A 24543-nucleotide genomic window follows, 5' to 3' on the forward strand; every position below is an offset into this window, starting at 1 on the left:
CAGAGACCAAAGGTTGTAGTAAAAAATACCTTTGTTGGATTATGGCCAAATAGTAGGTACCTGTAAACATACCTATTGCTCATGTTTTGTGTTTTCTACAGATTCATCTATCTGGTTTGCTCATTTTGTGTATTATTACCTCATACCTGTATTTCCAGCCAAAATATTGAAATTTTTGTGGTCATGTGTCCTTATTTATTCAGCAATGAAATCATTCACCTTGAGGTGCATCAATTGTTAATCCAGCCAATTGTTAATCAATTAAATCCTGCTACTGTGTGGTGGGTTCAATGACCTTTGCAATGTGAGCATTTGTTGACATGCATTCCTCCTTTTCGGATTTTTTAAAAAGATTTTCATTCAAGAAGTGTGAGCTAGCTGAAATATTTTCAAGCAAAATTAGACTGATAAACTTCATGGACATATTCATAGGCAAAGTGTGTATAAACTGAATATAAATATAGGCTGCAGCCATAAAGTTAAATTATGAAAAGGTTTTAAGTTTTGAAATTACAGATACTTAACTAAAGCTGCTCAATATTCATTACAGAGGTAAATGGAAGTGGATACTGGGACTCACGCCTATATTGTCTACCATGGTAACAAAGGATCTCCTTGTTACAGATTACGCAGGCCTATGTTTCAAAGCAAAGCCTTCCGCCGCTTTCTGGAAGCGTGGCCAGGGAAGCGGACGTTCGGCATCTACCGGTTTCTTCCATTTTTCTTCGTTCTGGGAGCGGCTCTCGAGTTTTCCATGATCAACTGGCACGCCGGAGTCGCCGGAGAGATCAACTTTTGTAAGTTATGGCAAGGTTTGCCGTGATGGTGTCTTAAACAGTGTGTCTCGGGACTGGCGATTAGAAAGTCCTTACACAGAACGGGGATATGTAACTGATTGAATTGCGTCGCCGTAGAATCCCGATGGCGCCGTTAACTGTGGAGTCGTTTGTGGAGAATTCGACTCGGCTGCGGAACCAGCTGAGAGCGGCGGAGCTGGCCTGGCAGCGCTGGCTGTCCGAGGACGCTCAGCAGGAGCTCCGTCAGCAGTTGCGCCCTGCCTCTGCGTCTCAGCCGCCGGCCGGCGACGGCTGCCGCCAGCTGGTCGGACAGGTGAACCGTGTGCGCCAGCGGGTGATCCGACTGCGCGAGCTGTGCCAGCCGCCGCTGCAGCGCTCCGACCTACCCGTCATTGAGCGGCTGGCCGAGAGCGTCCGACAGCAGGCGGTCAGCGTGTCCGAACGCTGCGCCCAGCGGCGCAAAGAGCTCGACCAGGAGCAGACGGCGCTGGAAGGAGTGCTGGACGGACTCTGCGAGCGCATGCGCCGCTGGAAACTGGAGAGTCAGCGGCGGCCGGCCAGCGCACCTGCCGTACACGCGCCCAGCCCGCCGCCGCCGGCGCTGACCGCTCAGAACGAGGCGGTGGCCGCGTATGATGCGTACCTGGCACAGCACGGTGGTCCGACCGGCGGGTGGGACGCAGACGACCACGCACTGTTCCTGAAGCTGCGCACGCGACACCGCTCGGTCGCTCGACAGTGTCGTGCCATTGCTCACAAGATGACCAACAAGTGTATGTCGGAGGTGGTGCAGCACGTGCAGTGGTACGAGCGTCTCCAAGAGCTGGCCGAGCGGCGCCGGCAGGCCATTGCCGAGTGGAGGGCGTCCAGGACCGCGCAGACGGCGGCTGCCGTGTCAGCAGGGCCCACAGACGGAGACGGAGCCCCCGGCGGCGGCTCCGTCAAACGACCCCGCCGCCGGCCCCGGCCCCGCTCCCGGCCAGCGAGACATACCCGGCCTCCGGCGCCGGTGGCTCCCCCGCCCCCTCCGCTGCCGCTGGTGGTGTCTCAGAGAAAGGAGCGCGAGCTGGCGGCGCAGCGGGCGGCGGCCGCCGAGCTGCGCCGCCGCCGCGCGCAGCAGCAGCAGCTGCACGCGCGCCAGCAGCAGATGGAGCAGCAGCGGCAGCGGCAGCTGCGCGCCCAGCTGGCCGCCAACGCCCTGCCCGTCTTCCGTCAGCGTGACGCGCTACTGACGGAGCGCCGCAGCGCCGCCCGCCAGCAGCGCTCGGCGGCGGCGGCGGCGGTGGCGCGGCCCCGCAGCGCGCCGGCGACCACCCGGCCGCGGTGTCCTGCCCGACTGCTGGCAGACACCAGCTCCAGCCTGCGCCGGCGCCGGTGGCAGCCGAACGGGGAGACGGCCGCGGCCGGCCCGGTCACCGTTGGCCTGGCGGCTCTCCCACGCAGAGCAGTGCCCGCCTGGCGGGCCGGACTGTGACACACGGCGAAGGTCACTGCGGGCTCGCGCGAGCCGCCGCCGCGCAGCTGCTTGTTAGTGGAGTCGATACGGGTTGAAGCCGCGACATCAGCACCCTGTGTAGGGCATGCGGCAGTTCAAGAGAGCAATGCCATCAACCGAGTTAGTGAAAACCACAGCCCATAGACACCCTTCGTTGAATCAATGCTGGCGCATAAGACTCCGTCTCGAGAGTGGGAGAAGACCATATGTACTAATAGCAGGAGAGCCAGTCAGTCAGAATTGTTCTTTCTGACGGCAAGTGACGCCAGTGACTGACTCTAATTGAGTCTATCATGGCGGTGTTCTACTGAACTGGGGGAGTTGGGTGGTTTTTATCGTCTATGGCGGAGTTACGGCTGTATGGGAAGTGTTGCGTCTTCACGGTGCTTCTAAGTAGCTGCCTTCCTAAAACATTGGCTGTGTTGAATGTTCTCATATATGCACGCGTCAGCAAGCACTGTAAATATGTGGCTGTCAAGTGTCATTGCATTTCCTTAAATTACTTAGTGATAAATAATACTATTTTCATATCACCCGTCATCCATTATCAAGAATCATCACGATGCTCAAATATATTTACTTTTTGCAACTGATCTTTTGGTCTGAGTTTTTTTAATGCAAATGCGCTCATTAACCAACTAATTTCAACTTAGAGTGCAAGTCAGTGTATTGCCGCCAACCCTACCGTACCCGTGGCTCACCCACCGACTGAAGCCTGGACTCTGCCGCTCCGCAGACAAAACGTACAAACGACGCGAGGCGCAGAGGACGCTCGACCGAACCGGGGACTGAGGCGGGTGAGCTGAATCGGCTAAAACTCGCCATATCTAGCCACATCAGTGCTCCAACCGTCAGCCAGGCACAGCAGACCGCGATACAGCGAGACAGTTGAGTCGAGCTCAACTTGAACCGTGTCTAGTCTGAGTCTGACCTGTCCCGCGTCCAGAAGAAACAATTGCGGCTCGCCTTTTTGAAAGTCTAGCTAAGTCAGACTCCGGCCGAGTCTAGTCTCGCCCATCGCGTCACGATGCCGGCCGGCGTCCCCTGGGGCCCCTACCTGCGGTTCGTCTCCGCAGCCATGCTGACAATGTTCGTCGGCGCTCAGTGCGTTCACTTGGTGTACCGACCGATGGACGATCTGCCGGAGTACATCGAGCTGGAGCGACAGCGCCGGATGGCGGCTGGGGAGCTCGTGGGGGCCGGGGGCCGGACCGGAGGGGAGGGCGGTGACCTGAGATGAGCGATTCACGGCTCATGATGTATGTGAGGTGTGCAATGAGAGGTGAGACGATGTGTCGGGAGTTCAGGCAAGGTCGTTTTTAATGACATAGTGGCTTGCCTAAGTGTAAGGTTGGCGATTTTAGAGTGATAAGAGCTAATGCCTAATAAGACCGACTGCAATGCGTTATTTGTTGCCAAATGCAGTTCAAGTGGTCCAAGCATCGTTTGCACACTCTGCGCCGATTGACGGACTAAAATGGGCCAGTGTCGGATTGAGCACACCGTTGCCTTCTCAGGTCCACCTCACCCCTTTAACACTAGCCACTCGGTACTCGGACAAGTCAGAGTAAACACACGCCGCTGTTGGTAACCCATCACGCGGTATATTCAATCGCACGACGATCAAATAATCACCACATCATATACATTGTGCCAGTACACCAATGGCATATCAGACAATGCGATGGAAAATTTATCAAATCTACAACAATCTACTTGGCCATTAATTTGCATCCATGCATAATTCATCACACAGCAATGAAACTTGACAAAATAAAATATACTATACAAAATACAACGCCGTGTAAAATAAACATCAAGCAACAGTTCGGAAAACTGAACAAAGTATTATGCTTTATATATCAATCATACCCCACTCATGATAACGAATACCATTGAAAATCAAAAGGACAGATGGAAAATGTGTAACCATGCACAATCTCGGTAGCTCAGTCATTCTCCGGTTACAAATCATCCCATCATGGGAGGGTCAAGAGCTGATGCCGTGAGGAAATGTCCACGTCATTCAAGCCGCACACCAAATTTAAATAGTTCCGCATGATTTAACCGTCAAGTTCGCCGGTAGACACCAGAGTACCCAGGAACGGTCGTGCTGTGCGCGTTACACCCGCACCGCAAACCGCGACGTGTGAGGACCGATCGTGACTTCGACAAAATTCAGAGGAGAGGTCCCGTCAGCCCGATACCCGAACCCAAACGGCGCAGAAACGCTGTGCGTCACATACGTCACACGTGGACCAGGCGCGCCACAGACGCCACAAACGGCAGTACACCGCACCGCCTGAATTTGTACACAACCTCCGGAAAGGCACGGTCCAGTGTCCCCCACTGGCCCCCACACCACCCCCCGACCCAGCGACAGCGGACATTATATACCTCCCCTGGGCCGCCGGGGAGGCGCCGAATCGGACCAGCCGCAGAGACGTCATCGCAACGACAGATCGCCAGTTACAGCGGCAGACCCGACCCACCCCCACCGACGGCGTCACACCAGACGCCAGCCCTGGAGCAAGTAAAACCCAATGGCGCCGCCACGGAATCACGTCAAACACAGCTGATCATTAGCAGCCGTCCTCCAATGACGTCAAAACCTGTCCTCCAGTGACGTCAGACCTCTCCCACCACGCTACTACATGATGATGCGGGGCTCGGAGACGGAGGCGGCTATCGACTTGTGCGGCAGCACGATGCCGCCGTTGACGTAGATCTCGTCCTGGACGATGACGTCCTCGCCGAGTACGGTGACGTTCTCCATGCGAACCTGCGGGAGAGGAGGGGTCAGGGGGGCGACACGGCTATTCGCGCAATGTATTCAGTTATGGGCCGCGCGGGGCCTCGCGATGACGCGGCTGGAGGCAACTGCTCAGCGCGCTAGGATACTTCTGGCGGGGCCGGGCGCTGAACGGTGTGCAATGAATGGGTTATGGGCGGGCGGACAGAGATAAGGTATTGAATTTGAATTGACATCAGCAATCGGGTGGGGAGGGAGAACGTTTCTAATCGAGCTTGGGATGGGGAAAGCCGAAAATGTCACGATCGGATCATAGCTCCGACAGGGCCGGGTGCCGTACCATGTGTAGTATATTTAGGCGGGCAGACAGAGATCAGTTATTGGATTTAAATTCACCTTACCATCGGTTTCTGGTGGTGTTTGAAGACGTTTTTAGTCAAGCTCGGGGTCGGGCAACCCACTGGCGGATCCAGGGGAAGGCATTTGGGGCAAATGTCTTCCCCCACAATCGGGGCAGCGCCCGAAATCGCTTTTCGAGAATAAAAGAAAACTTCACAACTATTCTGAGGAAATGTTGGTTAATCACACTGCACAGCAGTGCGCAAGAAATCGAAATCCGAGCTTCTTTTTTTAAATTAATTCGGAAAAAAAAACTTTTTGAGGTTAGCCCCCGCAGTGTCCAAGACCGCTTCCTTATCCGCCAGTTGTGAATAAGTCTGAATGAAGTCACGGTCGATACCGAGCTTCGGCGGGACCAGGCGCCGCATACGTTGTACGTACCTACGTACCTACAATGAAAAGGCGGACAGACTCCTGACCCCACATCCTACTGCTGTGACCCGTGCTTCTGTGGGTGAAGCACTGAAGCATCACGGAATCCCACAGGACCTGCGAGTCGACGAGGTGGCCGCTTTGGCCGCCGGGTACTGCAGCTCCCTGGAGTTGCCTGGGACCGATGGTAAAACAGCAGCTCCGGCGGTGCCCCTATGAGCCGTAATAATTAGTGAATTCCCGTAATGTAGAGATCATATCCTCAATGATTTCCATTACGGTTTTATATTCCTAAGCAATATGACAGACCAATTATGCTTGCCTACGTAATCAGGCATTACCTCTGATGGTTAAACGCTCAGTACAACATGCGTTGTCTGTCAAACAACAATCGACGATGGGATCCTTTCTCGAATCATCTCTTAAACCATCGGTTGTCGATTCACCCACCCCGTTTCCCTAAAAATAGACGGTCAGATTCGGCCTGGGTCCTTACGAGTTACGACCCCTCTGGATTCGCCAGAGACGGGATCGGGTCGCCGTTATTGCACTCGTCTTAGTGTCTTTAGATACATACAGCTTCGACCATGGACGTCGGACGGAGTGATCGTTCTACGAATGTACGCACCATCCAGGCCTAGGATGCATCGAGGTTTATAAGACTGCAGTCTGTAGATCAATCAGCATAACAATGGTGGTATGCAACCACATTAGAAGATCTCTCCGGCTCCCGCAACGTTCCAACGCCCCTCCTTTATGCATTCGCCCGATGTGTCCGCCGAGCCGGCTTGCCTCCAATGACGTCATCGGCCGGCCGGCGGCGTTCAAGGTCAAACGGCTGGTGTCCTTACCTGGAGTTCTATAGCCTTGGGAGGGGTCAGAAACCGGGGACGAGATCGGGGAGGGGCGTACGGGAACGGTTGGTAAGGTACAACTGGGACAAATAGTTCAACAGTCTCCAGTTGCAACATATCAAGGTTTGTAAGTCGTTTGCAGTCGAATAGCTATAACATTCTGGATTGAAGATTCATGCGACAGGTCCTTTTTTCCTTTCTTGTAGGTCTAAATTATTAGTAAAGTTATCTTGCATTGAGCTCGCTGAGGGCTTTGTAGTGGCCTATTTTGGTGCTGATAGAGGTCAATGACATGCCGCGTTGTTGGAATTTTGGATGGACGCTTCCGAAACTGCAGATGTTAAACGCCCCTTTGCTATATCGCGGTCTCCCACCACGCCTACAATTCCCACCATCTCGCCAACTCTCACCCATCGTCCTACGACGCAGCGCCAGCCGACGATCGAGTTCTCGATCCACGAGTGCGATTTGATGTGGGCTCCTCGCATCACGGTGGCGCGCTTGATGCGCACACCGTCCTCGATAATGACGTCCGGCCCGATGGTGACGTTCGGGCCGATCTTGCAGTTCTTGCCTATCCGCGCCGTAGGGTCCTGGAGCGAGGACCAGAGGTCAGAACGGTCAGGGGGGGGAGCATTCATATACTCCACAAATCATATATGCCACAGCAGAAATTGTAGGTTGTAGGTTGTATGTAAGGTTAGATCAAGTTAGATTACGTTTTTTTCTATATTAACTGTGGAAAGACGTTAACTGCGACGATCGTGGCACGTGTAACTTCGTGGTACACTCGATATACAGTATACACCCTGCTAGTTGCCAGGGGGAGGTTAATAAAAATACAATACTGCTCCATACACAGCCCAGCCCAAATCCTCTTTTCTCATCCACACCCTGAACCGCTCGGTCCCCCGCTCGGCACTCACCACCATCACCCCGCTGGCCACGCCGTCCCCCTTGTACAGCAGCGACGGATCCTTGGTCTTGAGCGACGTCAGGTACATGCACATGCCGGTGAGGAAGTCCTTGGGCTGTCCGACGTCCATCCAGAAGCCCTGCAGCTCGAAGCTGAACAGATTACCGTCCTCGGCCATCACGGGGAAGATCTCCTTCTCGATGCTGGTCGGACGCAGCTGGACGCGAGGCGGGAAACGGTACAGGTTAGGTTAACATAGACACAGAGTGGTGGGTCATGGGTGGGAGCTAAAGGCAGATAGCTTGCAAGCAGCTGCAGAGGAAGATATACAAATAAGTCATATCTTCTATTAATATCACATGGCGACGAAGCATTGTTTTCACGAGAAGCACCCGTAAATAAACAACGCTGGCGTATAAGAGACTGATCGGCTACTGATCGGTGCATTATGTCGTCATTGACGAACAGCTTCTGCTTTCCCTGCCTGTCACAACTCACCTGAATTCTGTCCAGGATCGATGTGTTGAAGATGTACAGTCCGGCGTTAATTTTGTTGGAAACAAACTCCTGCGGCTTCTCGACGAACCGCTCAATGCGGCCTCTCTCGTCGTAGCAGACAACACCGTATTTAGAGGGCTCCTCGACCTTGGTCACCTGTGGTGGCAGAGTGAGGGCACGGGTCAGCAAACGCAAAGGTTGGGTTGGGTTGAGTGGCATGCAAGGACAAATTTGCAATACGTTTAGATTTCTCGATGCGTCTATATCTACTCGCGGTCTAAGCAAAACAGAAAACAGCAACTAGGCCATAACCGTAATCAAATGTAACCAAACATGCGTGGCATTCGGTTTTCAAATCGAAGACAAACCTTATACAACGACACTTCAAAGACTTTAATCAATAAATGACGCAACAGCATGATCCTCCATCAGTGGCCTACACCGACGCTGCACCAGCGCTCTTCACCAGCGCCACACTCACCACAATGGTGCCCTCCTTGCCGTGGTTGCGGTGGAAGCTGACCATATCCCTGAACGGAAAGTTGCAGATGATGTCCGAGTTGAGCACGAAGAACGGCTCGTCGTTGGAAGCCAGGATGTCCCTGGCCAGGGCCAGCGGGCCGGCCGTGCCCAGCGGCTCTGTCTCCAGCGAGAACGTGATCTGGACACCCAGCTGTGAACAGAGGGGGTGGGTGATACCGGGTTAGATTTATGGTGTTGGAGACAATAAAGGTTCATCGCAAGCATATGCACTATGCAGTATGCGCTGTATGCACTATGCTGCATACTCTGTGTTTAAAAGGCGACAAATTTTCAAACATTTTGTTTTTTCATGCCTCACAAGACAAATATGACAGCAATGGACAACAATTACTTTATTACGAATAAACATGAGACTGACATGCCTGTTTTTTTTTTCAGATGTCGCACACTTGTGGGAAGTGAACAGGTGTTCGGCCTTGTCGGCTCAGAAATGGTTCCTATGAGCACCACGGAGGGACAAGGGCAATATACATACGTCGATTCGTGTGCTGACAACAAGTTTTGCTAATTTTTGTTTGCCTAGCTTTGGAATGTCTCGGATTACACGATATGTTCGGGTACTGACATGACAAAACACAAGCATTTCGTCATGAAAGCGTGGACACTCGCAAAATGCCTCCTGTGCTTTTTTACACGCTGGGTGTTTAGTGTGCCATTTGTGACATTCCGGGGATTATAAGGACTACGAAAGGTGGAATGATGTGACGTTATTCTGGTAAGCATGAGACGATCAACCTTGGTGACGCTTTCTTACGTCACGCATTTTTCAAATATGCTTACCAAATAACAATACGTCGATGATCTATCAGCTAACAACTAACAAGCCCATAACGTTTCACCATATGCTCTAAATATAACGGAGTTCCGGCAGTTAGCACTATGACGCAGTTGTCCTGCACAATCTCAAGGAGCCCACTGGCGGCTCGAGGTCAATGAGGGGACCGTAAATGAGTCATGAAACGCGCCGCCAAAATAAGGCCTCCTCGGGGATAACGGGGACATTTAAGACGTGATCAAATGCTGCGATTTCGCCCAGACATCAAGCTATCAGCGAAGGAAGTTGTCAATCTAGACAACTTCAAGATAATAAGTACGGGTAATCAAAGTAAAGTTTTGAAAAAGGTCCAAGCTTTCTGGAGGCGGATTCCATTGAAGTACACAACTAAATTTCAGCAAATTAAAAGCATGAATCCTGCGTCTGCGCAGCTCCAATTTTTACCGTACGACATAATAATAGTATCAGGCGACATTCGAGAGAATTCCAACTGACTCAAGCACGCCCGGGTAATCAGTAGCTGCACCGTTGTTTCGTAACGGCGCACCCTGCGTTATCGGTGCTGCGCCTGTTATCGGTACTGGTTCCGAGTCCCCGAGCGAATGGCGTCATTCAGCTGGAGTTCGCGTTGCCGACGTGAGACCATGAAATCAGCCCGGCGTCACAGCTCATGGCGCGACAGCCACCACCGGGGTACACAAGAAGGACATCCTATTTTGGACAGAGCAGGATATACACTGATGATCCGGGCGCAGGGCACAGTTCAGAGCCGACGCTCCAGGGCTGCCGAGTAACACAAACACAGCTGTGCTGAGTGAGCGGAACAAAACGCGATGTGATCTGCGACGCACACCCCATGACACCACAATAACCGACAACTAACTGGCCGAAGCTGAAATTCATGACGTGTCAGCTGCTTTATACATAATCCGAACCCAGGCTGATAAAACCACTACCTAGTGATTATGAATCCTACATTCTGGGGTTTCTCTTGGAACGCTCAAATGGCCGAAGACGAGGAATAGGTATTGCGTCCACCGCGCCATTTACAACGGGACCCTCGATTCGACACCCAACTGTATGCATTCCAATTTAGAAATCACTGGCCATGAATCATGATAGTGCCATGCCGCACCGAACTGCAACAGCTCAACTCCGCTGACGAAGTAAGGTCTAAGTGGATTTTTCCGTACCTCCGACGTTGTATGGCGCAGTCCGCCCCGACGCGTCTCCGATACCCACCTTTTCGGCCTCCTGCCGGAGCTCCTGCTCCATCTGCTCTGCCCGGTACGAGACGGCCAGCACCACGTGCGACACGCCCGCGTCCACCAGCGCCTCTGAGGATAAAATAGGTACAAGTGTGAGGTCATACCGCATGTCGACAACGTACAGACGAGTGAGGAAGAACACCGCGTCCACCAGCGCCTCCCGAGGACGGGCGTGAGGGTATACGCAGCGTCTCTTAGAACGGGCGTGTGCCTGTGGTCATACGCAGTTACGGAAGGTTTTCGTCAGGGCACCGCCAGTGCCGACAAAAATGCCCACTATCGTACTCAGAAATGGCTGATAAAATAGAATAGTTACATAAATACTTTTCTTCGATAATACTCATAACACGGGTCTACATTTAAATACGTTCATAAGTCCATCGGGAAATGTGACAAACGCACAAAAATCGAAGCAATAAGTCATGTGCGAGTGAAAGTAAAAAATGTCCCAAAGACTGCATCAATGACGGACTCAGGACTGAGTACTCTGTCCGTCCCCCCCCCCCCCCCCCCGGCGCCAACAAACCGACTGAGCGCCGGACGCGGCCCATTTCTCACCGATCATGTGCAGGACGAGCGGCTTGTTGGCGAACTCGACCAGCGGCTTGGGCCGCGACAGCGTCAGCGGGCGGAGACGCGTGCCGAACCCGCCCACCAGAATCAGCGCCTTCATGTTCATCAAATTCTCAGCTGGCCACAGGGAGAGCACACAGTCAGAGAGACAGCTCATAGCGGACGTACGAGGTGAACGGCAGGGAGGGCTGGTAAAGCCAGTAGGATTTTAGGGCTTTTAGGGCATAAAATTACCAGAGCTGCCATAACTCAAAGAGCATTATCAAAATTACTCATTCTGAGTTCCATTCTCAGTAATAATGCATTGCATATCACTAGATGGTGAACTGGAAATGCAACAAACTATTAGCAAAAACAAAAACTCTAGTTGAGTGCAAATTAATGCCTGAAAGGGACATTTCCAGCACTATATGATATCGATCAATCAGTAATCAAGTCGAGGCACAACAGAAGCACACAATGGATAACAAAAAACTAAGACAAAACACCAAAACATACCTTTTTGTGGTTCAGCCTGAGGAGCCATGGTGAAGCAGCCAGTCAATCCTTGACTTCCTGAATAATATGTGAACTGCTATGAAGCAAAAGCAAGCACTGCAACAACACAAATACAGCTCTAACAATCATTGCTCCTTGACTGAATATTGCATGCAAAAAAGCATTCACACAAGCCAGTTGTGCAATGCAAACTTCAACATGCTCTAAGACAAAAGATCAAATGTGTTAGGGCATGGGACAACTTCATGGAGGCAAATAGTGCATGGAATCAGTTCATTGTGAAGGAAGGTGTTGAATAATATGTTTCCCTGAAAATGCAGGACAAATCAATTACAGCTTATGAGGAGAAATGAATCTGTAACGATCTGTAATAACATGATTCAAGCATATCTGAGCAGCTGAATTGACTAAAATATTAGGTGTGACATATCTAATTGAATTACCAACTAAACCTTCAAAACCAATTTTGGATCAGTGATATGGGACTGGGACTAGCTTTCCTAAGGCATGCTTCAGCTTGCTTCTTATACTACCAGATGATTGCAGTTTTGGATGCATACTCACTCCTGACTCCTATGTTGTACAGGTAGTCTTGGATAGGTAAATCAGGATGGTGAGCAGAGATCAACTGAAGCAGGCACAAAACTCCAAAGTCCAAAACTATGACTTAATTGCTTGTAATTCATTGCATGACTAAAACCAAAGCACATGCAACCAAGAAGCTTGTGTGTGATAAATCCATAATAGGCCATATAGGTGCAACCTCTTTAAGTTGAGCTGACTTACCTACCTAACCGCTGATAAATGTAGTTTGATGCAATGAGGTACGTAGGTCACAGTAGCTCAAGTTTGCTGTCTGATCAATTCAAGCAGTATTTCCTTGATAATTGATACAGGCTGCCCAAATGTGCTTCTGGAAGTAAGGAAACAATGTTAGCCAAATGAAAATGTTATCAAGAATCAATCAAGATGGCAATAAGAGCATAAATAAATGACTCATATTGATATTTCAACAACAGACTCCAACTCTGACTGCCGGTAGGTATGGGGGGTAATGGCTCATGCCAAAGGTGGCAGTGATCTCTCTGTTTTTAGGGCCTTGCTTCTCTGAAAACAACGCAGTTGTCACTGCCAACTAGTTGCTGTTGCCATTATTCAAATCAACAAATACACCGCCCACCAACTCAAATCCCTTCCCTACCTACCTATGTCCATACCTACCTACCGTCTGCGCTCAAGTTTGTATCTGAGGGCGTACTCAAGAATCATGGGGCTACGCTTTCTAAGAAGAAAACAGTTACGTTACTCCACCTGTTCAAAAATAAGCGATGATGCACGCTATCGCTGAAAAAAATGGATAAATATCTTATAGAAACACTGCAATTTGGAACACTTTTAGTTTCTTAAATGTAAATATACAAATTATTTGCGTCCTAAGAATGCCGAATACTCGAATGAAAGCTTTCAAAACTTTCCCGCTATCTGCTTGTGATAGCCGCTTACAGTGATTAGAACAATATTTTTTTGGCGCAGTGTCGACAAATCTGATCGACGCATTCCGACGTTTGTTGTGGTTTGTTGTGCGTTACGATGTAAACAAACCACTTAGACGAAGCGTTTAATGGGGATTACAGGCTGATTTTTTTTTAAGTTTTTCATTTTTACCGAGCAGAAAGGTAAGCCGATGGTCCATCAACTTTTACTCACGATTTGTTGTTTACACGATACACATAATTGACATGTTATTGATATTGATATCTAAAAAAATCAGTTTCAACTTTCAGGCTTCAGCTCGTACAAAGTTACACAACAAAGAAACTCTGTCGTAACTTGTAAGATAAGCAATTAGTCTACACAATACACATTGAAATTCTAGTCATGTTTGGGTCCATTATTATACAAAATTTGGATATAGCAGGGACACTTTTCCCTTTGAGGCTGTCTAATTTTCAAAAGCTCCTCATGCTCATGCCTTCTGCCTCGTTGGGTGACGCCCGGCCGTTTTGCCATGTAAATAAGGTTAAGAAAGCGTCTTGATGTTTTTCATTTTATGTGATATAATTTATACAATTTCAGCAACATTGGCTGATGCCTGGGTAAAGGGGGAATTCCTCATTCATTCATAACTCAATCTATCAGCACTTGTAGGTTGGAAATGTTTATTTATTTAAGCCAACAAGTGCAATGGAATCATATTTTGTTCTACAATTTTGCTGTCCTCAAGATAGTGCCTCAGGTTAAATTGGTTTGATTATTGAATTTGATTTATTTATTATATTTCATGAAAGTGTCTTGATATAATTGAATTTGACAAATATTTGGCAAGATCCTCAGGTTTGGGCATATTTCCTAAATCAGGCAGACAGTAGATGATTTTTTTGTATATCCATCCTTTTTTCAAGTCCTCATGTATGGTGCACAGTGCACACTTGTTGAAAAGGATTGACATCAGGTTGCAGTTTTGTGACTTGTGCTTAGGTACTGAAGTTAATTCTTGTCCTTTGTCTAGTCAACTCATGTAGGTATCTGTCTATCTATGAATAAATATTTCCACGTTGTCCTCCCTGGCTCCACCCTCCCCCCATGATATGCTATTATAAGTTGATAAGGCAAAAAATGTTTATTTTCATTAATAAACATAGCATTGTCTGCAGCATCAGACTTTAATGCATAGGTTTGATCGAGCGCATCCAGTCGCAAACATCGACCTAAATGGTAAGCGATTCTCAACTGCATTGGGATCAACAAATTACATGTGGTTCACTGTAACCCTATTTCCCATTCACCCAAGGGAACCCGTAGGCCGTAGCCCGTCCAGCGTTTGTCCCCTTTGCGCTGTGCCGCGGCGCGCGGCGGTCGCCCCGTCCGCCGCCGCCGGTACCGACGCGCCGTCTATTTCTGTCACCGGGCGCCGGGCCGGGCACCGGGCCGCCAGCGGCCGCACCGCGCCGCCCCCGGCAGTCGGCGCCGCCCCGGCTGTGTCGCGAGCCGCGCGGAGAGCGCACTGTGTCGACCCGACCTGACCCGACCCGACCCGACCTGACCCGCCCGGAGAGGCGCCGCCATGGCCGCCGCCGCCTGTGGTAAGCTGGGTTGGCTCGCCGGCTGTTGTCGCCCTCGTTAACTCGCACATCGTCCCTGCTAGTTGATTATATGCGATGTGATTATTACTTATTCATATTTTCCTGTCTATTTTCTCTCCACTGGGAGGTAAATATCAGGGTAACTTATCGCCAGGCGTACTTCCGCCCGATGACCTTCCGTCGTCCTCGCTACGGCCCGCATCAGCCTCCCTCCCGCTGGTTCACAAACCCCTCTCCTCTCCTCGCCAAGTATGATGAGTTCATTGATGAGGCTGCCGGCGTCCAAAGCAAACAACGCAAGGCGGAGGGGTGGGACCGGAGTCAACAGAGGTCGACCGGAAGCCGCGGTGGGGACGGATGGAGTTGCCGATACAGCCATGGCTGGAGTGTGTCACTGGCGACCGGTGCCACCCCCTGCGTTGCCGACTACCAATATGTTTGGTGTCGTATGTCGGGCTCGGAATTCGAGAGGGGAGAACACTCCCTCTCCGGCACCCGTTCGGGCCATGAAGGACCGGCCGGCGTGCGCTACGCTCCCCTCCGCTGCGGCTCTCAGTTGCTATCACCCGTGAATCCGTTCTGTCTCCGTATCTCCAAACGGCGGTCGGCCAGTGTGCCGGTGTGCTCTGCTGAGTGCGCTTGGTGCTGGTGTTAGTCCCACGTGCCGTCTCAGCGTGGGCATCTGTGTTCTCAGCAGTGCCTGCTGATTGTGTTTCAGAGCGCGTCAAGTCCGGCAACTGGCTCGGCAGGCACAAGCGGTGCTCGTCGGAGCCTGCTGGAGACGATTCAGCGGACATCGCCCCGTGAGTGTTCAACGTTCACTGGTTAGCTCAGATCACCCACGGTCCCTTGGAGTTTGGGCTAGACTGACACAGACACCGGGACTTGGACACCGGGACACCAGGACTGTGTCATGCCAGTGTCCCAAAATTTGCCAGTTTGGGTGGGAAGTAACATCCAAATCAAAATAATTTTCCACTCTCACCTCCAATTTTCCAGAGCGATTTTTTCACTCCCTAGTTTACCAATTAAGAGCATATGCGTGCACTTCGTACCTCCCTCCATATTCGATTCAATGATCTTTTAAGGCAGCTCCCACATCCTCCAACACTCACAAATTAATTGTTGGTATCTGTTTTTTTGCTCTTTTTTGTACTCTTCTAACTGGCAATTTCCACTCTCAGCCCTCTTTATAGTGACGAATATTCCCCTCTGACACCCAAGCCAAAATATAATTTTGGGACACTGTGTCATACTGACTGTATCATACTGTCATACTGACGCAGACACCGGGGCTGGGCTGGGTCACTGGGGTAAGACAGCAGAAGCTGCGACTTTATTTTCATCCGGCAGGGTTGAGCAAATCACGTGCGGTATCTTCACTGTGTGTCGGAATGAGCGTCTCAAAGTTAAGCTCTCAGACGAGGCTTGCAATATCCCCTGAATAAGTTGTGGTATAGTGACCCTGGCATTTGCGGATTTCTCATCAGTGTTCGTTTCTTGCTCATCTGCGCAGGTGAGCCAGGACACCCGCTGATGACTGAGTAACCGTGTTTATTAGTGAACACGGTCGTGTTTGCGTACCGTCGCTTTTCTACACAAACGATGGAAAATTACGCTCACTTCTCAGTTAGCATTATTTGAAGCAGCCTGATTGATTGAATACCTTGCTGGCTTATTCACGTTTGATTAATTCACCAAACGATGTGCTTCGATGCTACCGACCATTGCACCATCGATTTGCATGCGAGGTTGTCAAAGCGATTCCGCAACTCTGGGTCTGTCGGCTGCTAAAAGCTGCGGCCTTGAATGAAAAAGAACCTGATTTCATGCTGCAAGTTTTGCTGCCACTGAGCTGTTGGTTACAACATACCTCGCAGCCAGAGTTTGGCAGGTGTCCAGCAATGAAAAGAGATTCACTTTCATGATCAGATCATCCAACAACTCTGTTACTCAAAAGAACTGCAACTGTGGTTGCTCATTCAGCACGCATGCGAGCGAGATGGTTCTCTTCGACGGCTGCTCCGATAATGGCAGGCGAAGCCACAACACGCGATCATCTGGCCGGCGCATGCTCTTGGCCTTGGGATTCGCACTGGGGTGAGACGGCACACACATCGTGTGTTCCACCGCTTCTGAAATCGAGCGGAGCCGAACTGGGCCGTGGCCAATAACAGCAGCGGCCGGCTCGGCCCTCTGGCCTCTCCCCGATCAACAATGGTGGTCCTCTGCCCTCACTGAGAGGCGCTAACGCTGGATGACCCACCGGGTTCTGAGACTCTGATACTCAGCTGATCCGCTGATAGGTTACTACCTGTGAGTTGAGATTATGTCTGCAGTTCCGATGATACCGTTTGCTGACTTCAGTTCCCTGGTGTTGTATTCAAGGGTTCCCCGTAGGCTCTAGGAACTCGAATGGTGTTGATCATCCCTTTTGTGCTGCGATCCTGACGTATGCAGCTGGCTGACTGTGAAAGCATTGCGTTGAGTGGTGCTGTCAGTGGTGCTCTCACCTGTGACAAGTGTAGCGTGGTGTACAATATTGTAAATATTGCGGGGCGCAGCGTTGTATTGTGGTTAGTTACATCTCCCCGAGGAACTAGGGCCGTGCCCGCGTTAGGTTGTATCCCCTCGTACTGCTGTGGCTATGACCGTACCGTGTTGTGTTTTATTCTGCTGTATCTCGCCGTGCTGCTTTGGCCGTAGCCGTGTTGTACCGCACTGTGTCGTACTGTGTTGTGCCGTATCTCCCCGTGCTGCTTTGGCCGTAGCCGTGTTGTACCGCACTGTGTCGTACTGTGTTGTGCCGTGTCTTCCCCGTGTGGCTGTGGCCGTGACCGTACCGCGCTGTGTCGTACTGTGTTGTGCCGTGTCTTCCCCGTGTGTTGTGGCCGTGACCGTGTTGTACCGCACTGTGTCGTACTGGTTGTGCCGTGTCTTCCCCGTGCTGCTTTGGCCGTAGCCGTGTTGTACCGTGCTGTGCTGTGTCGTACTGTGTTGTGCCGTGCCTCCCCGTGTGTTATGGCCGTAGCCGTGTTGTACCGCGCTGTGTCGTACCGGCGTGTTGTGCCGTATATTCCCCGTGTCGCTGTGGCCGTGACCGTGTCTTGCCGACCCAGAGTCTCGCGCCGTCTGACACTGCCACCGCCGCGGCAGTGCGGGGAATGGGGCCGCGCCGGCGCATTGTTGAACGGCCGCCAACCCCCGCGCCAGCTCAGCCCTCCGACCCAGAGGGCCGCCTCATAGAACACCGGCCGTAAATTCACAGCTCCGACAGCGGGTGGCTGCGAGGTTCTAAAGAATTTGCAGCTTGTCTTCCTTTTGGCATCATTCTGTATTGCAGTCTTCTCCATTTATGGAATGAAAGAAAAATGAAATTCATAGAATGTCTGCATCATAACATTGTTGATATGGTCTGGAATTCGGAGCACAGGTGACTACAACACGCGGCTACCAATGCAACACGCTCCGAGCCAACGATATCGAATCTCCGGCCAACCCGCACCGCACGGACAAACTCGCTGCGCCCGCCAGTCGAATGCTGGAAATCGTAGACCAGCGCCGTCCCTGGTGCGTCCCGTCCAGCAGTGCTCCCTGTCAGTGACAGCTGACAGCTGACAGCTCTGTGGGGAGGGTGGGTCCTGGCGCCGCAGCCCGGTGGATCGGCGCTGTCGGCCCAGCCAGCCAGCTCCGGCCGCGGGCGGTGTTTCTCTGCCTCACGGCTGCTGGCAGCGAGTCCCAGGGCCGCCGGCGTCACCCATACCAGGGCGCGCCGAGCTGTGAAAACAGCTACGGTGCTGTCTGTGAGACCTCAGCACTTATCGCTTAGAAGGCTCTCGTCCAGTCGTCGATTTCGCACCCCCCCCCCCCCCCCCCAACCGGTGCTATTTTCGCAACCTAATCCGCCGTCGCTCGCCGCTGTCCATGCAACACACGATCCCATCTGAGGATGACACAAACCTGGCAGCGGGCGGGCGTCGCCGCTGGATTTGGGACGCTGTGACAGCGAGCGGCGACTCTGGTCAACCCGAGTGACCCTGGTGAGAGGTCCACCCTGCCAGCACGCGCCGTCGGGGAGCGGCGGCTGGCGGCGCGGCTCGAATTACCGTGATTGTGAGCGTGTGCGAGTGGTAGGAGCGCGGCGCGTGAGATGGAATAATGGACGGTGTAGGGCGCCTTATACGATGCTAATTCAGCGTCGGTTTGCTTTTTGAAGACAGTGAACGGCACTGCTCCAGGAAAGTGTATCTTTAACTGCTACTGTACGACTGTATGGCTTGAAAGTTACATGGCCAGCAAAATAGCGATACTGACATTAGCTTTCGACAAGTTTATGGACATGGCGCAATTAATTAGGATCCAAACCGGGTGTAACGTTGTGTGACGTTGAAATTGGCCATGAAATCGATAATGTTACCAGAAACCGCTACACTGTTGGCGCCGTCACACTAACATTGACGTATCGTTGATGACATATATCGCAAGCATCGACATTTATGCCCTTGCTCTCAAATTGGCATAAACCGTTATTAACCCGCCTGCAGCATTGGACTCATCGATAATGTAACCAGTAACCGCTACACTTTTGGCGCCGTCCCACTAACCTGATCCAGAACGAGACGGATTAGCTTTGAAGGAAAAGTCTCACTGAGATAACGGCCCCTTTGCGGGATCCAAGTACAAGGCCATCAAGCTGAGTGGGCGGTAGGTATTGCGGGGATGTCCGCGAGGACTGGTATTCGTGATAATACCGGTATTGGCATGTGTGCCGACCTTGGTAGGCTACTCCAGGATGCCCGGTCACTTTCGCCCATCGTTTGGCCTTAGGCGTGCCTCCCGATCCTTGTGGTGGGACCAGCTGCATAGAAATCTTATGACAGTTGCACCAATTATGTGGCCTCAGTGATCTGGTACTCAGTGATCTGTACTAGCCGTGACTACATACATGTACCCTTAACGCTGGCACCGTCGCGTCGACCAAAATATGGTGGTTCTTCGTTCAAAGTGTTTTTCCAGCCTCAAAGCATACCTAATTGATCAACGACAAGCTGTGAAGTCGAAACCGGTCGGTGGTGTTCACTTTTCGTCTGCGCTGGGCACTGCAATGTTGTTGGCCTTATGCTGGTAGTCCAATGCCTTTGGATTCCCTTTTTACAATTTCCCTTTCATGTGAACTGTGAGAGATGACTTCAGATGTGAGGGACTACTTTCGCATCCATCACCAGCACCTTCATCAGACAGTATCAGAGTCCTCTGCCCTCGGTGACCACAGGGCTGGAGCCGTGGTCCGTCCCGGCGGTCGCCAGTGGCGGTGGCCTGTTTTATCATATTTTTAACCGCACCCGGGCCGGGCCGGGCTGGGACGGGGCCCGCTGGCCGCCGACCGTCCCCCGTCTGCCAAGAGAAGCGAGACGCCGCCGACGGCTCAGCTGCGGCCCTGCCAGCTGCCAGGGCGGCCGGTCGGTAGGTAGGCTGGTCGGTCGGTAGGCTGGTTGGTCTGGCTCTCCCTTCCCATCTGAAACTGAAAGTTCTGGTTTCTCGTGTCCCCTGCATCACCGAGTTGCGCCGTTAAAAGTCAATCCAAGATAGTTATACGAGTACTGACGGGAAAGCTATAATGTTCCAGCAAGATCGTTCAGTCGCCACACTCGCTGACACCTCTCGGAGCACCATAGGCGGCGGAACGGGGAGGGCACCGGGGCACCGTGCCCCCCTTTGCTTTTGGCATTTTAACGTTAGTCCTATGGGCGTTGCATGGAAAGAATGGGACCAAAAGTCGGCAGTGCCCCCCTTTAATTGAAGGTGTTCCGCCGCTACTGCGGAGCACTACCATTGTAGCCGTGACGTCTATTCAGTACTTTCCAGCGACAGAATGTTCGTACATTCTCCCTACACACCCTGGCGCTGCTCAGACCCTGATGAAACCCCGCGGCGGCGCCGGGGGCGGCTGTCTGTCAGCGCCCGCCCGCCCCACCCACCGCTCTACCGGCCCTCTGACGCTCTCTCCAGCTCAGTCTCGGTCTGTCCAGACTGGGCCGAGACGTGTCAAGATCGTGGGGCTCCCGGTTTAGCCGGCAGTCACTGGGCGCAACACCCTGATGGGGTGGCGCGGCACTCCATCAGTTATCGGCTAATTGATATCCCATCGGTTTGTTGACATGTCATTAACACTTTTTGATATATCGTTTTAGTTTAGGTTAGGTATTGTGGCTTTTTCAGGATTTTTGTTTTATTCTCCACGTGCGTTGTCCATGTTACAGTGACAGAATTCAGTCGGCACATTCTAATGTGACGCACAAATTCACGACTAAGTAGACCTTTTTGCAACAGCCCTGCTTTTTTGCTCGCATACCAGCTGGTTTATCATATGGCTCGTGTGCGTTTCTTTACTCCAAATGTAAAATCTCGTCCTTATCTGAACTGGATCCAGGATCGCTCCTCCTCAAGCTCAAACAGCCCATTCATTCATTTCACCGCTCTTTTTGTTCGGTCGCTGCCCCGCTATCTTCATCATTCATGCCACGCTACTCCATTCTACTCCATTCTAGCCAGCCGTAGAAATTGTACTTGCGCCTCTCACGAAACCATTCACGTCCATTCAGCTACTTAGTCGGCTTTCCAACATAGTAGCACCAGGCCCGTAGGGCGTAGGTGATCGGACGGGCTCACCACCACCGCTGTGCGCGCCACCTACCGACCTCAGAGCGCCCTCTGGCGGCCCTCCTGCTGACGTCACGGGTCGTCTCGTCTCAACTAAAACAGGTGTGAGACGCGCCCGGGAGAGAGCCGCGCCCGGCCGGCCGGCCCGCGGCTGTGAAATCGGCACGGTTCCTCCTCTATCACTCTCATTTGGTGCCGCTGTGTGATGGCGACTGGCACAGGCCTCAGGACAGGTCCTTAGCCGGGAGAGGAGGCGAAGGGAGGTCTGTTTGACCTCTGGGTCCTCTCGCGCGGCGAGGCAAAGCCATTGGGTCGCCGGCATCCGTCTGAGAGAAATCGCTGCGTTTTTTATTCAGAACTGAAGCTGGTTTAGTAGTGTGGAGTCAGGAACGAGGACACACTGGAGACGGATCTGATAAAACAATCCACGCTGCCAAACACGGCCGTTGTGTGACCGTGTGCTGTGCCGTTTTGCGTGTTGAGTTTGTCCATTGATTGAGTAAATGAGTAGCACACACTGAAATGTGATGCGTGAATATTTTGGATGGGGATTGCGAACTGGTCGAGTGCAAACGGCTCAAAACTGGTTTTACGAGGCTGTGGGTCCTGTACCTGTTTCGCATGGATGTTATGGCATTGGAATGTCAATATGCATATGATAATTCAAGCACGCTGGTATGCAGGTAGTCCAAGGTTCACCGAGTTCTGGCATGTGTTACCTGAACCCGCGCCCGGTGACAGGTCGTCACAACTGTAGGTGTGACTCTCGAGACACCTGAGAAACAGTTACAATTGAGGAACAGTGGGGCAGTGGAGGCGGATGTAGTCTCTGATGACCGGATCAGATCGTCTGCTAACATTGGGAGGTTCCGTGACACTCCGGTGAGACGGCGGCACGCTGACACACCTGACACGGCGGCACGCTGACACACCTGACACGACGATTGACGCGACGGGCAGAACGGAGAGATTACCCAGGACCTGGCCTCTTCTCTCACCATCTCCCTCTGCTGTCTCCCCTCTAACTCCTCTCCTCCTCTCCATCCCCCTCTCGGCCGCTTCATCCGCGGTCGCGGCCAAAGAAGTCTGGGAACACTGAGTCACGCTTTGGCAGATGGTTAAGGTACTCATCACCGAGCTAAGGTGTAAGAAACTATTTTTAATATCCCGGAGGCCCGAAACGTCCCGGTCCCGGATCTACATAGCTGGAATTCATTGCAAGAGATGGCATGTGCCTAATAATTTGTAGCTTAGGCGTGAATTGATCCACTGGCATGTTTCCGATGATAAAACATACCATAGTTGTTTTATCGGCTATCACGGAACAGCGTGACCGCATATTTCTTTGATAGCTGACCTGTCCTGTGTCCGTGACCGTTACCCGACTGCGGTCTAATTTTGATGCCGGGGAATGGCTCCGGATTCTCTTGTTGTGTTGTGACGTCCATTGGGATAAGATAAATGTTAAGATCGGTGCAACTCAATGCCATTGAACAATTTTAATCCACATACTTGAGGTCAACCAAAGACATGCCGATTTCATCATGGTGGCTGTTTGAAGACAGCGGAGGGAAGCTCTAAGCACATTGTCCTCAATAACCTTTAAAATGAGTGATAAGCCAAACAATGAATGGGAATTATTCAGGCCTCTGATAAGCCTACATATTTGCCACTTTTTAAATCCGATGCATTTTATCGACTGCCTAGGCGGTGGTCTATAACATGCGATATGTCCCCATTTAACGGGTTTGCTCAAAATGTGTTTCCCGATACCTGAATGCATAACGTAGATTTGGAAATAAGGCTGTGGTTGTTGACCGCTTCATGGAGCAAAAAAGCACGGGAGAAAGGCTCCCGGGCCGCCTCCTCAGCGCTGCTTGTTCCGTTTTCACTGTGAACCGGCCGTGGGCAGTGGCCGGCCGAAAGCGACAGCTGGCTGGAGCATCTGTCTGCAGGGAAACCTGTCGCGTGCCGTGGTGCAGACGGACAACCAGGAACCGTGGGCCCCCATTCCGCCGCCAGCGCCGTGGGGCTGCGGACCTCCGTCACCGTGAGGCCCGACCTCGCGCGACCCGAGCGGGGAAGTCCGCGCCGCCGCGTGTCGCGACTGCGCTGAGGGCCCGCGACACTCGGGATAGTGCGGCGCCGTCGGTGGAGGGGGCCTGTGTGCGTCACGCTGCTGAGTGCCCGCCAACCCACGGTCAGTTGCGATCGGTGTCCGTTCGCAGTACGACCTCTCACCTGTCGTTCCGCGTCGTGTCGTTCTCGCCGCCGTGGTCTCCCGCCGCGTGGCCGTGCCACTCCGTGGAGCGAGTCGCTCGCAGACTGACGGCCGCTGGAGGCAGCTGCCGCGCCGGCCCGGAGTAGCGCATCCACCGCCGCAGGTGAAAGGACGCCACCGGAGTCGGACGGGCTCGGACGGGCTCGGGGCGAAGGTGAGCCGGCTGCTGCCGTGTCTCGGGGGCGGGCACGGTGCTGAAGGTCGCCCCTCTGCTGCTGACGTGTCACTCAGGGAGGCTGGCTGACCAGGTGACGGGGACGGCGGCTCCTGTTCGGCTGATGTAACTCTCTCCCTCTCCCGGTCGTGCCGGTGTAACGGGTGGCTGAGTCGACCGGTCCGGTGCGTGACCGATCGCACTCTCCGCACCCGGCTCACAAAAACAGGCCGGGATGCGGACGGCGCATGACCTTTTCATTGAGTTATCGTCGTTAACTTCTCAATGAATGTTATGTTATCCTCAGATTGAGATAGACTGAGTTCGGTGAAAAGCAACATCTGGACTGAGGCTCTTTGTAACTGCGTCGTGGCTTCGTCCTATGGCGGACGTTTCACCTGGCTGGACTGGAAAATTGATTTCAACGTTGCAGTTATCATAACATGTTTGTGATTGAAATATTCACGGGCTGCTCCTTTGCAGTAAGAGCTACTAATTTGATTTTAATTATTCCTGGACTTCCACCGTTCCACGAAAAGTTGTACAATGCCACCATCGCCACCACCGCCACCGCCAACTCGGCTGCCTGATCACCCGGGGCGTATCGGTCCGTTATCCTCTCCGA

General features: G+C 52.3%; 3 protein-coding genes across 28 annotated transcripts in view; 2 read left to right on the forward strand and 1 right to left on the reverse strand.

The window, feature by feature from the left end:
- The first annotated feature begins 804 nt into the window (after nucleotides 1-804).
- LOC122375791 (coiled-coil domain-containing protein 112-like) lies at nucleotides 805-2881 on the forward strand. The gene has a single exon (XM_043355296.1). It carries the CDS (start codon nucleotides 922-924, stop codon nucleotides 2269-2271), a length of 1350 nt encoding a protein of 449 aa, XP_043211231.1. The 5' UTR covers nucleotides 805-921; the 3' UTR covers nucleotides 2272-2881.
- Nucleotides 2882-3876: 995 nt separating this feature from the next.
- Nucleotides 3877-23993, reverse strand: LOC122375792 (mannose-1-phosphate guanyltransferase beta-like). Of its 26 annotated transcripts, none has more exons than XM_043355297.1 (10): nucleotides 23725-23884; nucleotides 12531-12653; nucleotides 11741-11836; nucleotides 11228-11359; nucleotides 10644-10738; nucleotides 8565-8756; nucleotides 8084-8239; nucleotides 7596-7802; nucleotides 7080-7262; nucleotides 3877-5074 (listed from the first exon to the last, which is right to left on the reverse strand). In XM_043355297.1, the coding sequence occupies exons 3-10, from the start codon at nucleotides 11766-11768 to the stop codon at nucleotides 4943-4945; spliced, it is 1125 nt and encodes a 374-aa protein (XP_043211232.1). In that variant the 5' UTR covers nucleotides 11769-11836; nucleotides 12531-12653; nucleotides 23725-23884; the 3' UTR covers nucleotides 3877-4942. The 26 variants fall into 26 exon arrangements, with proteins under 26 accessions (XP_043211232.1, XP_043211245.1, XP_043211251.1 ...); XM_043355310.1 differs by having other exon boundaries at nucleotides 11741-11797; nucleotides 23725-23872; XM_043355316.1 differs by having other exon boundaries at nucleotides 11741-11797; nucleotides 12527-12653; nucleotides 23725-23872.
- LOC122375790 overlaps nucleotides 13323-24543 on the forward strand; it is a 62678-nt gene continuing 51457 nt past the window's right edge. The window contains exons 1-2 of the mRNA XM_043355295.1: nucleotides 13323-14823; nucleotides 15542-15626. Of these exons, the coding sequence (XP_043211230.1) occupies nucleotides 14805-14823; nucleotides 15542-15626 (104 nt within the window). The 5' untranslated portion in view covers nucleotides 13323-14804. The remainder of the gene's footprint in view (nucleotides 14824-15541; nucleotides 15627-24543) is intronic.

Source organism: Amphibalanus amphitrite, unplaced genomic scaffold (genome assembly GCF_019059575.1).
Source record: "Amphibalanus amphitrite isolate SeventyFive unplaced genomic scaffold, NRLGWU_Aamphi_draft 001921F_arrow, whole genome shotgun sequence".
Classification (NCBI taxonomy): Eukaryota; Metazoa; Arthropoda; class Thecostraca; order Balanomorpha; family Balanidae; genus Amphibalanus; species Amphibalanus amphitrite.